The 19,628-nt window shown below is 39.9% G+C and overlaps 1 protein-coding gene and 1 pseudogene across 10 annotated transcripts in view; one reads left to right on the top strand and one right to left on the bottom strand.

Moving 5' to 3' along the window:
* LOC147823360 (cyclin-Y-like protein 1) overlaps positions 1-19,628 on the top strand; it is a 46,686-nt gene that overhangs the window by 10,365 nt on the left and 16,693 nt on the right. For 4 of the 10 annotated variants that reach the window (XR_015444003.1, XM_087193402.1, XM_087193404.1 and 1 more), the window contains 2 exons: positions 3,291-3,365; positions 5,135-5,169. Coding sequence is in view for 5 of the 10 variants with exons in the window: in XM_087193402.1 (XP_087049528.1) it covers positions 3,357-3,365; positions 5,135-5,169 (44 nt within the window). In the remaining 5 variants the exon portion in view is untranslated. Of the gene's footprint in view, positions 1-6; positions 5,170-19,628 lie in introns of those variants that run through there. The other 6 variants (XR_015443999.1, XR_015444001.1, XR_015444002.1 and 3 more) reach the window with 3 other exon arrangements.
* LOC147823361 (ubiquitin-conjugating enzyme E2 G1 pseudogene) lies at positions 15,209-19,475 on the bottom strand (annotated as a pseudogene).

The following is a 19,628-nucleotide window of genomic DNA, read 5'->3' as shown; positions in this document are numbered from 1 at the left end:
GTAAGGAGGTGGTGGTGGGGACACTGTTTGGCTTAGGCAAAGCTCTTACTTTCCGAACCCTCAGGGCCCGGGGGGGGGGCTTCTGGCTCCTCTGTTCCAGGGACTGGCTTTCTCAGGCCTGGTTTCGGGTGACTGTGCCTCGCTTTCCCACACTTACTCCTCCCTGTCTGTGAGGCCAGTGTCTTTCCCTGTCTACCCTAACATCCAGTTCGTGGCCCCTTTGGTTCCCAAATCCCATTCTGGACCCTTCATGTTAAGAGCTCTATACCTTGTCCTGTGGGACTTTATCAAGACTTGTTTGATATATTCATTCGCTCCCTTTTCTCAGAATTCCAATATGCCAGTATTGGAGCCTCCCTCCCATCTCCCCGTCCTCACCTCAGTTGGTATCTAAGTGGCGGAGATAGGTCAGACCTGGTCCTACCTTCCTCACACCAGGTAGGGCTACTCTAGTGGTTCAGAGCCAGACACTTGAGGATTTCTTACGTAAATTCAAGTAGAGGAGTTTATGTGGTGTTCTTGTGTTACCTCTATAGGTTTAGTCTTCCCGATGTAATTTTTTTGGTACCGGGGATTGAATTCAGGACCTTGTGCTTGCGAGGCAGGCGCGGTGCCACTGAGCTAAATCCCTGGCCCCTTCCAAGTGTAGTTTGAGCGTAGAAAGAGAGAAAATTTGGGGAGAAGGCCTTTAAATAGCTGAGAAAGATGTTAAATGTGCAGAAAAGTTTCTTTTTTCCCCGAAAGAGTCTACCCGTAGAGTTCTGGTTTCTTCATGTTTCCCACTTTGACAAATATATCTCCTGCCATGCTTCGGTCACTTAAAGGACTTTATTTATCTTGCCTGTTCTAAAGGTGAGGTAGCTCATGAGATTGTGAGATTGGTGGTCTAAAGTTTCAAAAGAGAAAATAGGAATTGAGGGTTTAACGAGGAGGTGAGGCTTTGGGAGTTGAGGTGCCAGGCCCCACCAGCCCTGGAGTGTTTGTGGCCAGCCTTCTCCTTTCCTCCCCTCCTGCCAGTAGAGTCCTGCTCAGCTGCTAAGAATGTTACAGAGAAAGAAAGGAACCTGCTGGAGAGAAGAGACAAAATGTTTGATTCTTACCTCTAGAATTTTGGACAGGAATCAGTGTAGGTAAAGATAATTGTGGGTAACAAGTTGGTTCTTGATAAAGACTTTTTTTTCTCTCTTTGAAGTGCTGGGGGTTGTATACAAGGTCTTTGCACAAAGCTCTAGCCCTAGCCCTTTTTTTGAAGGGAGGGTACCGGGGATCGAACTCTGGACCTTGTGCTTGTGAGGCAGACACTGGAACAACGGAGCTAAATCCCTGGCCCCTGCCTTAACCCTTTTTAAAAAAATGTATTTTGAAACAAGGTCTCTGCATCACGAAGTTTCCCAGGCTGGACTTCAACTTGGAGCTGAGTTTACAGGGTAACGCTGAGTCCTGTGTTGAATGCATGGCATCAGAAGATGTGTGAGTCTTGTCGACCCATTTGTTTAATTGCACTGGCAGAGTTTATTTCATTACTACACAGGAAATGTCTTCTAGGTCTTCATTTAAGTTTAGCTGGGCTCTCAGTTTCTTTGATAGGCTAATTAAGCCTCTTGTCGGACATGGTTTGTAACTTCTCAGAGTACTGAAAAAATCATTAAAGAATGAGTAAGTACATGAATTATACCTTTAAACACAAAGCATGTAAGTACTTGTGAAAACTTACACTTTGCTTGATAGTGTAAAGTAGGCCCTGATTGATTTTATAAAAACATTAGTAGAGCTGTCATGTATTGCAAACATGTACTAATAAAAAAAGGGAAACCCCAAATAGGATGTTTACATTATTGTTCATACTTTACAACACGTTCTCATATGTTGACCATCTCATTGGGCCCTTCCAAATACAAAGGAAGCCTAGGTATAGCCTCTGTGTATTGCTGATTAATTAAGGCACAAAGCAGGAAATGACTGTGTAAGATAGCTCTGGACAACTACTGGCTGAGGGTGACATAGAAGTGGTACATATGCCAAATTCAGTTCTTTATGAAAACCTTTTCAGAACGCATCTTGTATTTCATGCATAAGATAGGCCTTTCTCTTAGAAGTCAGTGTTTCTTAGTCGTTTACGTGTGTGTGCAAAGCAGAGGCAGCAGTTACCTCTCTGTGTCATGTGTGTACGTTCATTTTAATGGATGAGATCAAAAGTAAAGTAACAGGTGGTCTGAGCTTGCTAGTGAAGCTGGGGTGCCTGTTGCGGCGGGCGGCGGCGGGCGGCGGCGGGCGGCGCCGCCTCCATGGAGAGAGGCAGCAGCACTCCCTTCCCAGCACCCAGGCTTCAGTGACCCGTATCCACATCCCGCACCGCGCTGCCCCCCACTCGCTCTGGTCCCGCCGCCAGTCGGGGGGCGGCGGCCGCTGGCCCCTGCCTCTTTGATGAAGTTCAAGCCCGACCAGATGCGGACCTACGACCGCGAGGGATTCAAGAAGCGGGCGGCGTGCCTGTGCTTCCACAGCGAGCAGGAGGAGGAGGTGCTGCTGGCTAGCAGGGAGAAATGGTGGTTGTATACAGTGAGTTGCTTTGCATGGTCTCATGTGAGATAATTGGTGTAAGAATCTTGACTTTTTTATATTTGGAAACAAAAATGGAAACACACACAAAAAAAAAGTATATGGAAATTGAGAAAAAGTGAAAGAAAAAAAATCAGTTTACATCCAGGAAGAGTTTGTAGATCAGGAGATTGCATCTCTAAGCAGTCTTAAGTCTGCCTTGGTGAACAGCCACCAAACAAAATAGCTAACAAAACGCGGTCTCTTATTGAGTGCAGCTAGGATTAACCATGCGATCGGTTGTCTGCAGAATGTTTGCTGTTTGAAAATACTCATTTCACTGAACTGGTATCTGACAGTGTATCCGTGATGCCAGGGCAGCGCTTGCTCTCGACACTGATCCTGCAGTGTGGCAGTGTCAGCACAGAAGGGCGTGCTTGTATTTCTGTGGGGTGAGTAGGACAGGAGGAGGGCATATTCGATTCATCTAAAATGTGCTTTAGATCGTTCAGGTGTAAGTTTAGAAAAATAAACCTAGGACATAGCCTATTTCATTCCATAGGTGTAGAGAGATTCTGCAGTTGGACAGTTCCCCAGGAGAATTCTTACATGCTTGCCTGTGTTTCTTTCCTATTCATAACTAAAAACTTTCTCAACACTACTAAATGATTAAAGGTGTCGTGTAGCTACTTTGAAGGCCATCTACTTTCCTACTAAAGTAAATCATCACATCCTTTTCTTCTCCTCTGTAGATGCAGCTCTGGAATCAAACCCTACTGACGATCCAAGGGGAAGCACAATTTTCCTGAACAAATTTCATGCAAACTGTAAGACGCTACTTCTCCCCATCAAGGATAGGACTGAAAACCATTGCTGTTTTATGTGCTACGTTACAGACAGTATTTAGAGGAACTCATACATTGGCTTCCATTTCTCAGCTTTCCATATATTCACTTTACTTTTACTATGTGATTATACATTTTCTTTTAAATGTCACTGATTGAGAGCATGTGGCTTTATGTTAACACATTTTGGCACTTTCTCAGTATAGTAGACCACATGATTAAGATGCAGTCCTGGATTTGTACTTATTTTTTCACATTTTTCAAGCTTTTCTCTAACTCCACGGAGGAGATTTTAAAGAGAAATGGTAGGACTTAGTTAAACTTAGATTAGCATATCAACAAATTAAAAAATCATGTGTTCTATGCATATATATGGGAGGGAAGAGAGGGAGAGATATTGAATCATCTCCTCAACCCCATTCCCCACAGTGCTCTTACCCAGTGAGCCTGCCTCACACCACATTTATGATTTATGGTGTTCTCAGAAATTTTCAGCTATTCCAAACTTTTTCACCCTCATTTGAGAATTGGTGCAAACATGCTCCTCTGCTATTTCCTAGAAGGATAGCCGATGTGTGGAACGAGTGTAAATTTCTTGTGTCCTATTTGCTTTAGGAATCAGATGTATGAACTTGTCTGCACCTCGACTTCCTTATCTTTTTTTTTTTTTTTTGGTACCAGGGATCGAACTCAGATCCTTGTGTTTGCGCACCAGGCGGCGAAACCACTGAGCTAAATCCCTGGCCCACAACTTCTTTTTCTTAATGTTTGGTCAGTTCTTTTTCTGTTAAAAAACATACGTGACCAAAATTTTAGTTGATTTCAATGGTAAGAATTTAAGGAAGGTAGGTTCGATACTGCTTGGAGAGATGCAGCACAATGAAAAATGTTTTTTACCTGCATTTGCATTGGTGTGCAATTTTCCTTCCTGAGCGGGTCATTTCTGGTTAGCATTGCTGTATTTCTCCATTTCTTCAAGGGTCTAGGGCCTCTCCGGGGGAGCATAGGAAGCCCGAGGGGCTGCCCTGGGCTCCCCTCTTCAGAGGAAGGAACATGCCTGCAGCGGTGTTCAGAGTTAGAGGGGAACGCAGAGGGCACTGTGGCCCCTGTTGCTCTTGGAGCATTTATCCTGTTAGAGCAAAATGAATTTGTGTGTGTGCCATTGACACTCTGCTCAGCTAGATCAGCACACTCATTTCAAGTCCAGGATTTAAGGTGGATTACTTTCCAGTTGTTTAAAGACAATCAGTGCAGTATCCTTGTAGACTCCCAGTCGGTGTTTCAGGATACTCCCGGGAATTGTAGTGCAGCAAGAGTTCAGTGCTTAGCCAGAAACTGGTTCTTAGAGCTGTCTGCTGTTAGATGCTTGTAATTAAGCTGTATGGTAATGTACAATTATAAAATACTATTTATTTACTGAAGAAAATCTGTACAGTGGTTGAGATTTGCAAGAAGTTAACTTTTTTTTTTTAAATTAGCTAAGTTTCTTATCTGGTCCAGCTTGTTTTATAGTTTTCTTTTCATATAAGGAGAGACTGTCATCTTTTAGGTTAAAAAAAGGTATAACTAAGTATTTGGTTTTTACTTTATGGAATTCATCTTGCCAGATGATTTATTTTAAAAAATAAAATAGATTTTTATTTCATTCTGTATGTTTGTAATCCATTGGATAATTAGTAGCCACTTCTATATACTTTTCTAAGACATTTGTATCAGAATGGATCAGTTTTTTTCTTTTTTTTTATTCTTAGCACCAGATCAGAGGAAAAGCAACTATTTCAACAAAGTAAGTAAATAATTGGTAAGATAAGAAACTAAGAGTGAATCAAAATATTTCTGCCATGATTTCTAAAAAATATAAAGAGGAGCCAGTCTGTTGCCATGGACTTCTTTTTCTGCATTTTGTAAATCTCTTACATTTTCCTACAATGTTTTAAGTCTACTCAGGAAGGGCTTTGACTTAGTAATTTCCATTTTTGGGGGGTTTTGATGTATAAGTTCAATTATAGGAATGTGGATATAGAGTTAAAGATCTACTTGAAATATTTTGCCTTTATTTAGTCCCTTAAAAAGCCATAGTAATCTATTTATTTTGGTACTGGGGATCGAACTCAGGACCTTGTGCTTGCCAGGCAGATGCGGTCCCATTGAGCTACACCCCTGGCCTGAGTAAACTATTGAATACATCAGTTTTTAGCACTATTTATTATTGTTCTGACATTAACAGTTGAATGTTTAGCTTCCTCTTTCCACCATGACCTTATTCTCCCCTCTTTCCTTGCACTGTACCATATTTTTTTAAATTAAATAACAAATTGGTATTTACATTGTGAATATTGTTCACTGCTGAGTTATGCAATAATAGTCCCACTGCGCTGCCTCTTTGTACACCTTTAATTCTTTCTCTTAAATATTTCTGAGGTCTGAGCAGTTCTGTACTTCTCCTGCATGATCCCCCTTCCCTAAGCAATGTTAGTTCGCAAAGTCAAGTACAATAAGAAACCTCAGCTGGTCTTTCTATTTTTTTTTTCTTTTATTGGTACACTTTAGGTATACAGTTCGTTTACATTTATCACTGGGTGTTTGTACCTGTACATGATGTATCTTGGTTCTTATTTTTTTTCCCATTACCTGTGCGCCCTTCACCTCCTCCACCCTTCCCTATTTACGTAGATTTCATTTCCATTTTTTTTCTTTTCTTATAGTTTTTCCTTTCCGTCTTTTCCTTTCCCCTTCCCCTCTCTTCACTCCTTTGTCTTTGGACCTTTTTTCCTATTTCAAATTATCAATTATTCATTTTAATCATTTTAACCCTTGTTTACACTATCAGTTTCTCACGCCAGAGAAACTATTCGGTATTTACACCTGTGTCCTATTTATTTCACTTAAGAGTATGGCCTCGATATGCATCCATTTATCTATAAATGACTCTAGTTTTTCGTTCTTTGTGGCTGAGTAGTACTCCATCTTATAAAAAACCACATTTTCTTTATCCAGTTTCCAGTTAATGGGCACTTGGGCTGCTTCCAGGCTTTAGCCGTTACAAACTGTGCTGCTATGAACATGGGTGCACATACATCGCTGTGGTATGATTCTTTTAATTCTTTGGGGAAGATACCCAGCAGGAGAAGAGCTGGGTCAAATGGGACCTCTAGTCCTAGTTCTTTGAGGTGTCTCCATACTGATTTCCACAGTGGTTGCACTAGTCTGCACTCCCACCAGCAATGGAGAAGGGTTCCTTCCTCCCCACAACTCCGCCAGCATTTGTTATTTGTTATTAGCCTCCGTTCTTTTTAGGGTGAGGTGGAATCTCAGTGTTGTGTTCATCTGCATCTCTCAAATGACGAGTGATGTTGAACATGTTTTCATACATTTGTTTGCTGCTTTTACTTCCTTGTCTGAGAAATGTCTGTTCATTTCAGATGCCCATTTTTGAATTGGGTCTTTGAATTTGGGGAGTTGTCTGTTAGCTCTGTTGGTGGTTTCTTTTGCAGTGCAGAAGCTTTTTAATAAGATGAGATCCCAGTTGTTGATTCTTTCTGCTAGTTCCCGTGCTGGTGAGGTTTTGTTCATGAAGTCTTTTCCTATGCCAGTGTCTTCAAAAGTTCCACCTAATTTTTATCTTCCAGCAAGTTTACTGTTTCTGTCTTAATATTTAGATCTTTAATCCACTTCGATCTTAGTTTAGTGCACGGTGATAGGTATGGGTCTAGTTTTAATCTTTTTTTTTTTTGGTACTGGGGATTGAACTCCGGTCTTTGCGCTTGCACAGCAGGCAGCAAAACCACTGAGCTAAATCCCCGGCCCTCTAGTTTTAATCTTTGGCAGGTTGAAATCCAGTTTTCCCAACACCATTTATTAAATAGGCTATCTTTCCTCCAATGATGGTGGTTGACTCCTTTGTCAAAAATGATGTGGCTGAGCATGTCTGGAGTTGTTTCTGCATCTTCTAATCTATTGCACTGATCCTCTGGTCTGTTCCTTTGCCAGTACCATGCTGATTTTACCACAGTAGCTTTGTAGTGTAGTTTCAAGTTGGGGATTGTGATAGCCCCAGCCATGTCTCTGTTGCATACAATTGCTTTAGCTATTCTAGGTCTCTTCTGGTTCCAAATGAATTTTTGGATTGTTTTCTCTAGTTCTGTGAAGTATATTGTTGGAATTTCAATTGGCCTTGCATTGACTCTAAATAGGAGTTTTGGAAGTATGGCCATTTTCACTATATTGGTTCTTCCTACCCAGGAGCAAGGGATGCCTGTCCATTTTCTTGTATCCTCTTCGATCTCATTTTTCGGTGTGCTGTAGTTTTCAGTGTAGAGGTCTTTTGCATCCTTTGTTAGATTGATTCCTAGATATTTCATTTTTTTGGATGCTATTGTAAAAGGAATTGGTTCCCTAATTTCTGTCTCAGTGAGTCTGTTATTTGTGTACAAGAAGGCTATTGTTTTTTGAGTGTTGACCTTGTATCCAACTACTCTGTTGAATCTGTCAATTAAGTCTAGAAGTCTTTTGGTGGAGTTTTTTGGGTCTTCTATGTAGAGTATCATGTTGTCAGCAAATAATGACAGTTTAACTTCTTCCTTTCCTGTCTTTATTCCTCTTCTTTCTTTCTCTTGTCTAATTGCTGTGGCTAATGTTTTCAGAACTATATTGAACAGGAGTGGTGATAGTGGACATCCTTGTCTTGTTCCTGATTTTAGCGTGAAAGTTTTCAGTTTTTGACTATTTAATATGATGTTGGCTGTTGGCTTTTCATAGATAGCCTTAATCAGGTTGAGATAAATACCTTGTATTCCAGTTTACTGTAGGGTGTTTATCATGAATGGGTGCTGGATTTTGTCGAATGCTTTTTCTGCATCTATTGAGAGGATCATATGGTTTTTGTCCTTGTCTTTGTTAAAATGGTGTATTACATTTATTGATTTACGAATGTTGAACCATCCTTGCATCCCTGGGATAAATCCGACTTGATCAGGGTGTGTATGGTCTTCTTGATGCCCCTCTGTATTGTTTGCCAGTATCTTGTTGAGGATTTTTGCATCTGTGTTCATTAGGGAGATTGGCCTGTAGTTCTCTTTTGGGGTTGGGTCTTTCCCTGGTTTTGAAATCAAAGTAACACTTGCTTCCAGGAATGAATTTGGAAGCCTTGCTTGCCTTTCAATTTCCTTGATGAATTTAAAGAGTAATGGCATTAGTTCTTCTTTAAATGTCTTGTAAAATTCAGCAGTGAAGCTATCCGGACCTAGGCTTTTCTTTATTGGTAAATATTTTATTACATTTTCAATTTCCCTCATTGTAATTGGAGTGTTTAGAATTTCTTTATCTTCTTCATTTAACTTCAGCAATTTGTATGTATCTAGGAATCTGCCCATTTCTTCTGTGTTTTCCATTTTATTGGAGTAGAGGTTCTCGAAGTAGGTATTGATGATCCTCTGGATTTCTGTTGGATCTGTTGTGACTTCAGCTTTTTCATTCTTAATTGCATGTATTTGTGCCTTTTCTTTCCTTTTTTGGTAAGGTTGGCTAAAGGTTTATCAATTTTATTTATTCTTTCAAGAAACCAACTCTTTGATTCATTGATTGTTTTGTATTGTTCTCTTAGTCTCCATTGCATTGATGATTTCTGCCCTGATCTTTATAATTTCCTCTCTTGTATGAGCTTTGGATTTGTTTTGCTCTTCTTTTTCTAGGAGGTTGAGGTTCTCCATTAGGTTATTTATCTGAGTTTTCTCTGTTTTCCAAATGTGGCCATTCACTGCTATGAATTTCCCACATAGAACTGCTTTCATTGTGTCCCACAGATTCCTGTATGTTGTACTGGCATTTTCATTTACTTGTAGAAACTGTTTAATATCTTCTGTACCTCTGTGACCCATTGGTTGTTCAGGAGGGTGTTATTCAGTTTCCATGTGTTTGTTGGGGTTTTGCGGTTTCTTATGTTATTGATCTTCAAGTTTTTGGATTATGGTCTGATCATATTTAACAGGGCATAACTTCAGTTCTTTTACATTTACTTAGATATGTCCTATGAGCTAGCACGTGGTCTATTCTGGAGAATGACCCGTGTGCAGCCGAAAAGAATGTATATTCCGATTTTATGGGGTGGAACAGCCTGTAAACATCTATTAAGTCCATTTGTTCAATACCTTTGTCCAGTTCTCGAATTTCCTTGTTAACTTTATGTCTAGGTGATCTGTCTATTTGTGATAGTGGGGTATTGAGGTCCCCCACTACAATTGTGTTAGTGCTTATTTGGTTTTTCATGTCTATTAACATTTGTTTTGTATAGTTGGGGGCATTCATATTTGGTGCATATATATTTAGGATTGTCATCTCTTCCTCTTGGATTGTTCCCTTCACAAGGATGTAGTGACCATCTTTGTCTCTTTTAATTAGTTTTGGTTTGAAATCTACTTTGTCTGCAAATAAGATTGCTATCCCTGCTTTCTTCTGGGTTCCGGTGGCATGGAGAACTGTTTTCCATCCTTTTACTTTCAGTCTATGAGTTTCTTTTTGAGTTAGGTGTGTTTCTTGTATACAGAATATTGTTGCATTTTCCTTTGTAATCCATTCTGCCAGTCTATTTCTTTTGATTGGTGAATTGAGGCCATTAACATTGAGGGTTATAACTGATAGAGTTTTTTGTTGTTGTTGTTGCTGGGGATCGAACTCGGGTCCTTGCACTTGCACAACAGGCAGCGAAACCACTGAGCTAAATCCCCGGCCCAATAATTGATAGATATTGATTTATCCTTGTCATGATGTTTTACTTTTGTTAGCTCTTTTATTTCTTATTTTTCCCTGTTTCGCTTTAGTGTCTTACCTTGCCTGTTGGCTTCCCTCTGTTGGGCCTCATGGAGTTGTGGCCTTCATTGCTTTTTTCTAGCACATTGTTTAGAATTGCTTGTAGTGCTGGTTTGGTGTTCATGAAATTTCTCAGGTGTTCTTTGTCGTTTAAGTATCTAATTTCCCCATCAATTTTGAAAGATAATTTTGCAGGATACAGCAGTCTAGGTTGGAAGTTACTTTCTTTTAGGGCTTGAAATACTTCACTCCAGGCTCTTCTTGATTTGAGGGTTTGTGTTGAAAAGTCTGCTGTGATTCTGATGGGCTTTCCTCTGTAGGTGTTTTGTTTCTTTTCTCTTAACTGCTTGTAGGAGTTTGTTTTTCTGTTGGGTTTCTGGGATCTTGACTATTATATGTCTAGATGTAGATTTTTTTTATCATGGCTAGTTGGAGTTCTATATGCCTCACTTCTCTGTATGTCCAATTCTCTACCTCTATCTGGGAAGTTTTCCACTATTACTTCTGTGAACAGGTTTTTTTATGTCAATTGTGCTTTCTCCTGTTTTTTAATGGACTTCTCTATCAGTCTTATGTTATTCTTCTTTGCATCATCTAGCAGTTGTTGGATTGATTTCTCATGATCCCTTACTATTTTTAAGAAATCTCTGTTTTCATGGTCTCTAACCATGATACTGTCTTCTATATCTGATATCCTATCTTCAGATTCCCTTAATCTGCTGTGGGTACTTTCAGTAGAGTTTTTGATCTCTTGAGTATCTGTTTGAATCTGTTTCATGGATTGCAGTTCTTTCTTCTGTTGGACGATCATGGTTTCCATTTCTTATGCAGGGTATTCATGGCTTCCAGCATGTTTCTGAGCTCATCTATTTTTTTTATCTGTTTCTGTTCTAGATCCTCTAATCATGTCTTTCACTCTGCCCACCATCTCTGTAGATATCTGGGAGATTATTTCCGTTTTGAATTTTTCCTAGATCCTCATTCATCTGTTTTGTTACTTCCTGTGCTATCAGTTCAGGGTATCCAGGTGGTTGGTTATGGGACTTTTCCATCTCATTTCCCCCAGGATTTACCCTTGGTGGGGTGGAAGTCTGAGTTTGTGCCTTGCTTAAATGTCTTCTCATTTTTGTTTTTGGTACTGTCCTTGGATTACCTCCTGGGTTGATAGTTTGAAATTGCTTATTGTAGGTATCTTTGTTGCTTGTAATCAGAACCCTTATGGAATGATTGCTTCTTTCAGTTTCTCACACTAGAGAAACTATTTTGGTTTTTGGGTACTGGGGCTCGAACTCAGGTCCTTGTGCTTGTGAGGCAGGTGATGAAACCACTGACCTAAATCCCCTGCCCAAAACTATTTGGTATTTACTTGTGTGTCCTATTTATTTCACTTAAGAGTATGTCCTCAATATGCATCCATTTAGCTAAAAATGTCTCTAGTTTCTCGTTCTTTATGGCTGAGTAGTACTCCATTTTATAAAAAAAACACATCTTCTTTATCCGATTTCCAGTTAATGGGCACTTGGGCTCTTTCCAAGCTTTCACTATTGCAAACTGTGCTGCTGTAAACATGGGTGCACATATATCACTGTGGTATGATTCTTTTAATTCTATGGGGAAGATCCCCAGCAGGGGAATAGCTGGGTCAAATGGGACCTCTAGTCCTAGTTCTTTGAGGTATCTCCACACTGATTTCCACAGTGGTTGCACCAGTCTGCACTCCCACCAGCAATGGAGAAGGGTTCCTTTCTCCCCACACCCCCGGCCACATTTATTATTGGTTCATTTCTTGACAGCAGCCATTCTTTCAGGGGTGAGTTGGAATCTCAGTGTTGTTTTCATCTGCATCTCTCAAATGACCAGTGATGTTGATCATTTTTTCATATGTTTATTTGCTGCTTTTACTTCTTTGAGAAATGTCTGTTCATTTCAGATGCCCATTTTTGAATTGGATCTTTGAATTTGAGGGGGTCTTATTTTTTTCAATTCTTTATGTATTCGAGATGGTAGTCCTTTGTCTGAGGTACTGCTGCTAAAAATTTTTTCCCACATTGTAGGTTGTCTGTTAGCTCTGTTGGTGGTTTCTCTTGCAGTGCAGAAGCTTTTCATAAGATGAGATCCCAGTTATTGATTCTTTGTGCTAGTTCCCGTGCTGCTGAGGTTTTGTTCATAAAGTCTTTTCCTACGCCCGTGTCTTCAAGAGTTGTATCTAATCTATCTTCCAGCAAGTTTAGTGTTTCTGCTTTAATATTTAGATCTTTCATCCACTTCGATCTTAGTTTAGTGCATGGTGATAGATATGGATCTAGTTTTAATCTTTGGCAGGTTGAACTCCAGTTTTTCCAACACCATTTATTAAAGAGGCTGTCTTTCCTCCAGTGAGGGTGTTTGGCTCCTTTGTCAAAGATGAGATGGCTGAGTGTGTCTGGAGCTGTTTCTGCACCTTCTAATCTATTGCACTGATCCTTGGGTCTGTTTCTTTGCCAGTACCATGCTGTTTTTATCACAGTGGCTTTGCAGTGTAGTTTCAAGTTGGGGATTGTGATAGCCCCTGCCATGTCTCTGTTGCTCCGAATTGCTTTTGCTTTTCTAGGCCTCTTCTGGTTCTAAATGAATTTTTGTATTGTTTCCTCTAGTTCTGTGAAGTATATTGTAGGAATTTCAATTGGCATTCCATTAAATCTATATAGCAGTTTTTTAAGTATGGCCATTTTCACTATATTGGTTCTTCCTACCCAGGAGCAAGGGATGTCTTTCCATTTTCTTGTATCCTCTTCGATCTCGTTTTTCAGAGTGCTGTAGTTTTCATTGTAGAGGTCTTTTGCATCCTTTGTTAGATTGATTCCTAGATATTTCATTTTTTTGGATGCTATTGTAAAAGGAATTGGTTCCCTAATTTTTCTCTCAGTGAGTCTCCTATTCGTGTATAAGAAGGCTATTGATTTTTGAGTGTTGACCTTGTATTCAGCTACTCTACTGGGTCTGGCAATTAAGTCTAGAAGTCTTTTGGCAGAATTTTTTGGGTCTTCTATGTAGAGTATCATGTTGTCAGCAAATAGTGACAGTTTAACTTCTTCCTTTCCTATCTTTATTTCTTTTCTTTCTTTCTCTTGTCTAATTGCTGTGGCTAATGTTTCCAGAACTATATTGAACAGGAGTGGTGATAGTGGACATCCTTGTCTTGTTCCTGATTTTAGCGTGAAAGTTTTCAATTTTTGACCATTTAATGTGATGTTGGCTGTTGGTTTTTCATAGATAGCCTTAATCAGGTTGAGATAAATACCTTGTATTCCAGTTTACTGTAGGGTGTTTATCATGAATGGGTGCTGGATTTTGTCGAATGCCTTTTCTGCATCTATTGAGATGGTCGTATGTTTTTTGTCTTTGACTCTGTTAATATGGTGTATTACATTTATTGATTTACCTATGTTGAAGCATCCCTGCATCCCTGGCATAAATCCAACTTGGCCAGGGTGTGTATGATCTTCTTGATGCCCCTCTGTATTCTGTTTGTCAGTATCTTGTTGAGGATTTTTGCATCTGTGTTCATTAGGGAGATTGGCCTGTAGTTCTCTTTTTGGATTGGGTCTTTCCCTGGTTTTGGAATCAAAGTAACACTTGCTTCCAGGAATGAATTTGGAAGCCTTGCTTGCCTTTCAGTTTCCTTGATGAGCCTTAAAGAGTAATGGTGATAGTTCTCCTTCAAATGCCTTGTAGAATTCAGCAGTGAAGCCATCAGGACCTGGGCTTTTCTTTTTTGGTAAAATTTTTATTACATTTTCAGTTTCACTCATTGCAATTGGGATGTTAGATTTCTATGTTGTCTTCATTTAACTTTGGCAATTCGTATGTATCTAAGGATCTGTCCATTTCTTCTGTGTTTTCCATTTTTTTGGCGTAGAGGTTCTCGAAGTAGGTATTGATGATCCTCTGGATTTCTGTAGGATCTGTTGTGAGCTCACCTTTTTCATTCTTTTATTTTTTTTATTGGAAACAATTGTATTTTGGAAGAACTCACTACATAAGGTGGTAGAATTCCAAAATCAAATTACATGAAAATATACATCACAATTTCTTTATACAATAGGTGAGGAAAAATCTGCAGTGGAGAAGAATAGAGGCAAAGAAATATGAAGGACTAAGAAGGGTATGAGGGCAAATAGCATTTTTAATAGCAAACCCAGAAGTACAAAGCCAGTAGCTATGCATGCTTTATTTGTCCAGCCTTAATATTGGGCAATTGTGGGCAAAAATAAAATCAAACAAGAATTTGGTACTGTTTGGGGCAAATTTCAGTAAGCTGAATTAAAAACCAACAGTTGTGTTTTTTTTCAGTTCTTGGGGCTAATGACTGGGATCAAGAGCTCTCAGTGGCCAAAAAATGTTATTGCTACATCCAATCCAAGGGCGCAACTAGAATACAAAAAGGACAAAAGCACCTAGTGATGACCACTCCTCTGGCGTCATCATTAAAAATCAAGTAACTGCTTATTAACTGTTTGAGTATTTGAACTAAATGACTTAACTTTCTGGCAGGTAGAAGAGACAAAAGCAAAAGAGAGTGTGTCAAAACAAAGAAGATAGAAAAGTTTAGTAAGTGAAAGGAGTTTAATGAAGCCTTAATGGTTCAAAGGAAATTTAAATGGAAACTTTTAATCCTAATTGCTTTTCATCTCACATGCTTTAAGGAGTCTTTTAAAACTGATAAACAATGAATAAGGAAAGAGAACCTGCTAAAATCTTTTAGAATTTACTGGATTCTTAGTCTACTACAAGAAAGCATTATTTGGTACAAGGTGTGTATGTGGCTGTACATGAACAGTATATATATTATCCGGATCATGTTGTGCTATGTACAGGTCTTTATAGTTCTTCTTGAAGGTTAAAACAGTTCATTAGAGGGGCCGGGATTTAGCTCAGTGGTTCTGGTGCCTGCCTCGCAAGCACAAGGTCCTGAGTTTGAGCCCCGGTACCAAAAAACAAACCAAAAAACAGTTCACTAGAATTCAGAATGCATAATCATCTGAAAGTTGGCACTTGTTAGGCTTTTGTCAGCATTGATGACTGGCATGTTTTATTGCAGCCCAGTTCCAGCCAGTGTTTGCCAACTTGTTACAACAGAAGTCCAGCAATAGGTGGGTAGAGTGCAGGAAAACAGTGCCATGTTTCTCAGTTGGAGACCCTGAAATAAGTGACATTTCTAGCTGCTGAATAAATGTCACTCCAAAGCAGTTTCTTGGCTTTTTCTTACACAGCAAGCAACTTTCCCTTTAAATTCTCCATTTCTGTCTTCCCTGCATTCTTTCACAGCATCCACATTAGCAGGTGAGTCGCCATTAGGGTCCAAAAGCATGGAAATGACACTAAGCATGATGGTTTCCACAGTGTGGGTAGGGAGCCAGCATTCCTCTGGTTTTTCATAACCATATTCTCACCAGGTTCATGAAGAATAGAAATGCAAACATCCCCATTTTTATCAACATTGGGGTGCCAGATTTCTGTAATGAATTTCATTTTAGGAGGCTGGAGGGGATAGGGGATAATCTTTTGGGAAAGTGAGATGAGCCTTAAAAACACCACCTTCATAAAGTGTATCAGGAGGACCAATAGTAAGGACTTCCCACCTGTAGAGATATTGTCATCTATTAAACCTGCTGAAAAGCCTTCTACTGGATTTTTGTTGAGTTCTGTGATCCCAGTACTTGAGAGCCTGAGGCAAGAGGATCCCTGCAATTTCAAGGCCAGCCTGAACAGCAGAGAGAGGAGAGAGGGAAGAGAGAGAGGGAGGGAGGGAGAGGGAGGGAGGGGGAGAGGAGAGAGAAGGAGGGAGGACCCTTTTCATTCTTAATTGCATGGATTTGAACCTTTTCTTTCCTTTTTCTGATAAGGTTGGTTAAAGGTTTATCGATTTTATTTATTCTTTCTTAAAAACCAACTCTTTGATTCATTGATTTCTTTTGTATCATTCTCTGAGTCTCCATTGCATTGATTTCTGCTCTGATCTTTATAATTTCCTGTCTTGTAAGAGCTTCGGGTTTGTTACAATCTTCTTTTTATAGGAGCTTGAGGTTCTGTATTAGGTTCTTAATTGGAGTTCTGTCTTGTTTTCCTGATATGGCCATTGACTGTTATGAGTTTCCTGCACAGAACTGCTTTCAGATTCCTTTATGTTGCACTGGCATTATCACTTACTTGTAGAAACTGTCTAATTTCTTCTTTAATTTCCTCTGTGACCCGTTGGTTTTTCAGGAGGGTGTTATTCAATTTCCATGTGTTTGTAGGGGTTTTACAGTTTCTTATGTTATCGATCTTCAATTTTATTGCACTCTGGTCTGATAATATACAGGGGGTAACTTCAGTTCTTTTACATTTACTTAGACATGTCCTGTGAGGTAGCATGTGGTCTGTTTTGGAGAATGACCCGTGTGCAGCTGAAAAGAATGTGTATTCTGATTTTGAGGGGTGGAACACTCTGTATCCATCTATTAAGTCCATTTGTTCAGTAGATTGGTTCAGTTCTAGAATTTCGTTGTTCATTTTTTGTCTAGATGACCTGTCTATTTGTGATGGTGGAGTATTGAGGTCCCCCACTACAATTGTATTAGTGCTTATGTGGTCTTTCATGTCCATTAATATTTGTTTTGCATAGTTGGGGGCATTCGTATTTGGTGCACATATATTTATGATTGTCATCTCTTCCTCTTGGATTATTCCCTTCACAAAGATGTAGTGACCATCTTTGTCTCTCTTAATTAGCTTTGGTTTCAAGTCTGCTTTGTCCCTAAATGAAGATTGCTACCCCTGTTTATTTCCAGGTTCCTGTCACATGGGGAACTGTTTTCCATCCTTTTACTTTGAGTCTGAATTTCTTTTTGAGTTAGGTGTGTTTCTTGTATACAGCATATTGTTGAATTTTACTTCTTAATCCAGAATGCCAGTCTATTTCTTTTGATTGGTTAATTGAAGCCATTAACATTGATGGTTATAATTGATAGATATTGAGTCATCCATATCATGATGTTTTACTGTTGTTGGCTCTTTTATTTTTTATTTTTCCCCTTTTCGCTTTAGTTTCTTGCCTTGCCTGGTGGCTTCACTCTGTTCGGTCTCATGGAGTTGTGATCTTCATTGTCTTTTTCTAGGATATTGTTTAGAATTGTTTGGAGTGCCAGTTTGGTGTTCCTGAAATTTCTCCGGTGTTCTTTGTCGTTTAACTATCTTAATTTCCCTGTCAATTTTGAAAGATAATTTTGCAGGATACAACAGTCTAGGTTGGAAGTTATTTTCTTTTAGGGCTTGAAATACTTCACTCCAGGCTCTCCTTGATTTGAGGGTTTGTGTTGACAAGTCTGCTGTGATTCTGATGGGCTTTCCTCTGTAGGTGATTTGTTTCTTTTCTCTAACTGCTGGTAGGATTTTGTTCTTCTGTTGGGTTTCTGGGATCCTGACTATTATATGTCTAGGTGCAGATTTTTCTTGATCGTGGCTAGTTGGAGTTCTATATGCCTCACTTATCTGTATGTGCGATTATCTACCTCTGTCTGGGAAGTTTTTCACTGTTACTTCTGTGAACAGATTTTTCTGTCAGTTGCACTTTCTCCTGTTTTTCCATGGCCTCCCGTCAGCCTTACGTTATTCTTCTTTGCATCATCTAGCAGCTGTTGGATTGATTTCTCATGGTCCCTATTTGGAAGAAATCTTGGTTTTCATGTTCATTAACCTCAATCCTGTCTTCTATATCTGATATTCTATCTTCACATTCCCTTAATCTGCTGGGTAGACTTTCAGTGGAGTTTTTGATCTCCTGGATATCTGTTTGAATCTGTTTCATGGATTCCATTTCTTTTATGCTGGGCGATCATGGTTCCATTTCTTTCTTATGCTGGGCATTCATGGCTTCCAGCATGTTTCTGAGCTCATCTATTTTTTTTAATCTGTCTCTGTTCTAGAGGCTCTAATCATGTCTTTCACTTGGCTCACCATCTCTGTAGTTTTCTGGGAAATTATTTCTGTTCTGAATTTTTCTAAAGCCTCATTCATCTGTTTTGTTACTTGTGCACTATCAGTTCAGGGTATCCAGGTGGTTGATTATCAGACATTTCCACCTCCTTTGCCCCAGAATTTATCCTTGGTGGGGTGGAAGCCTGAGCTTGTGCCTTTGCTTAAATGTCTTCTCATTTTTGTTTTTGGTATTGTCCTGGGTTTAATTCCTGATACTTCGAAATTGCTTATTGTAAGTATCTTTGTTGCTTGTAATTAGAACCCTTATGACATGATTGGTTCTCAGAGGTGTCTTCCAGATATAGCTGGTCTTTAGATTTTGAGTCTAATGACTCTGAGGCTGTCTCATTTTCATTATAGCAGAAAGGACAACTGCTTAGATCAATCACAACGCCTTAGCCCAAGTGATACAATCAGCAATACCATAGCATCAAGTACAACTTAGGAAATGACAATTTGTGGCAGTTACTAATCTATCACCTTTAATTGTGTGAACTAAATCAAAATTGAGGACCAATCCAACATATGTTTTTAGTGAATAAATTGTTCAATATTAGCAATTTCACCCTTCAGGATGCGGAGTTAGAAGGAGTTGGGGAGGGAGGGAGGGATAGGTAGAAGGATAGGAGAAGGTTAGCAGTGAGGCCAGAGGACACAGGTGAGAGAAGAAAAGAAAAATAAAGAAGAAATCCAAATTAGGGCCAGAACAGGAGCGAAAAGGGAGTTGAAGAACAATGTGGGACGGCAAGAAAGTCAGTGTGAGAGAGAGAGAAGGGAAAGAGAAAAGAGAAAATAAAGAAGAGAAAAATAAAAATTGGTAAAGAGTAGGAAAAAAGTTAAAAATAAGAGCAAAACAAAATTTTGAAAATAAATGATAAACATGAAAATGAAGGGCCTCCTTGAGGGTATGTCTCTGCTGTCACAATCAACCACATGGGCAGCAGTGTGCAGATAGAAGTCAGTGAGTCTCAGCAAGCCAGTCGCAGGCCTGTGGGATTCAGGGAGATTTCTGGCTGCAAGTCCCAAGTTGAGCTCCCTGTCCTCCTACAGGGTTGAACTCTGCAAGGTTCTACTGCAGGTTCCAGCTGCCCTTCCCCTGGAGATAGTCCAGGTCCCAATGGGAGGTGATGATCCCGTCAACTTAGCAGTATGGTGGTCTGGTGTCCCCTGTGGCTTTGTGGTGTGGCACAGCCAGGAGGCCAGAGGCTCCCGAGGCGCTGAGTGGCTTGCCACTGTGGGCATGGCAAGTGTCGAGGGGTCCTCACCTTCTGGCTGGTCACAGGTGGGCATGGTGCGGGTTGGATGGCACAGGGCTCCTGGCTGCCAGGGCCCTCTCTCTCCGGAGGGCTCCCAAGTGGTTTTAATGATTCCACTATGCAGGGAAGTTCAGGAACCACGGCTGAACAGAGTGTCTCATACAGGAGAACTGCTGCTGACCCCTCG

The sequence above is a fragment of the Heterocephalus glaber genome, unplaced genomic scaffold (genome assembly GCF_053883595.1).
Source record: "Heterocephalus glaber isolate CG9 unplaced genomic scaffold, H.glaber_assembly_v1.0 deba00001588, whole genome shotgun sequence".
NCBI lineage: Eukaryota > Metazoa > Chordata > Mammalia > Rodentia > Bathyergidae > Heterocephalus > Heterocephalus glaber.
Note: the sequence above shows the minus strand (reverse complement) of the source record. Positions and strands in the feature narration are given on the sequence as shown.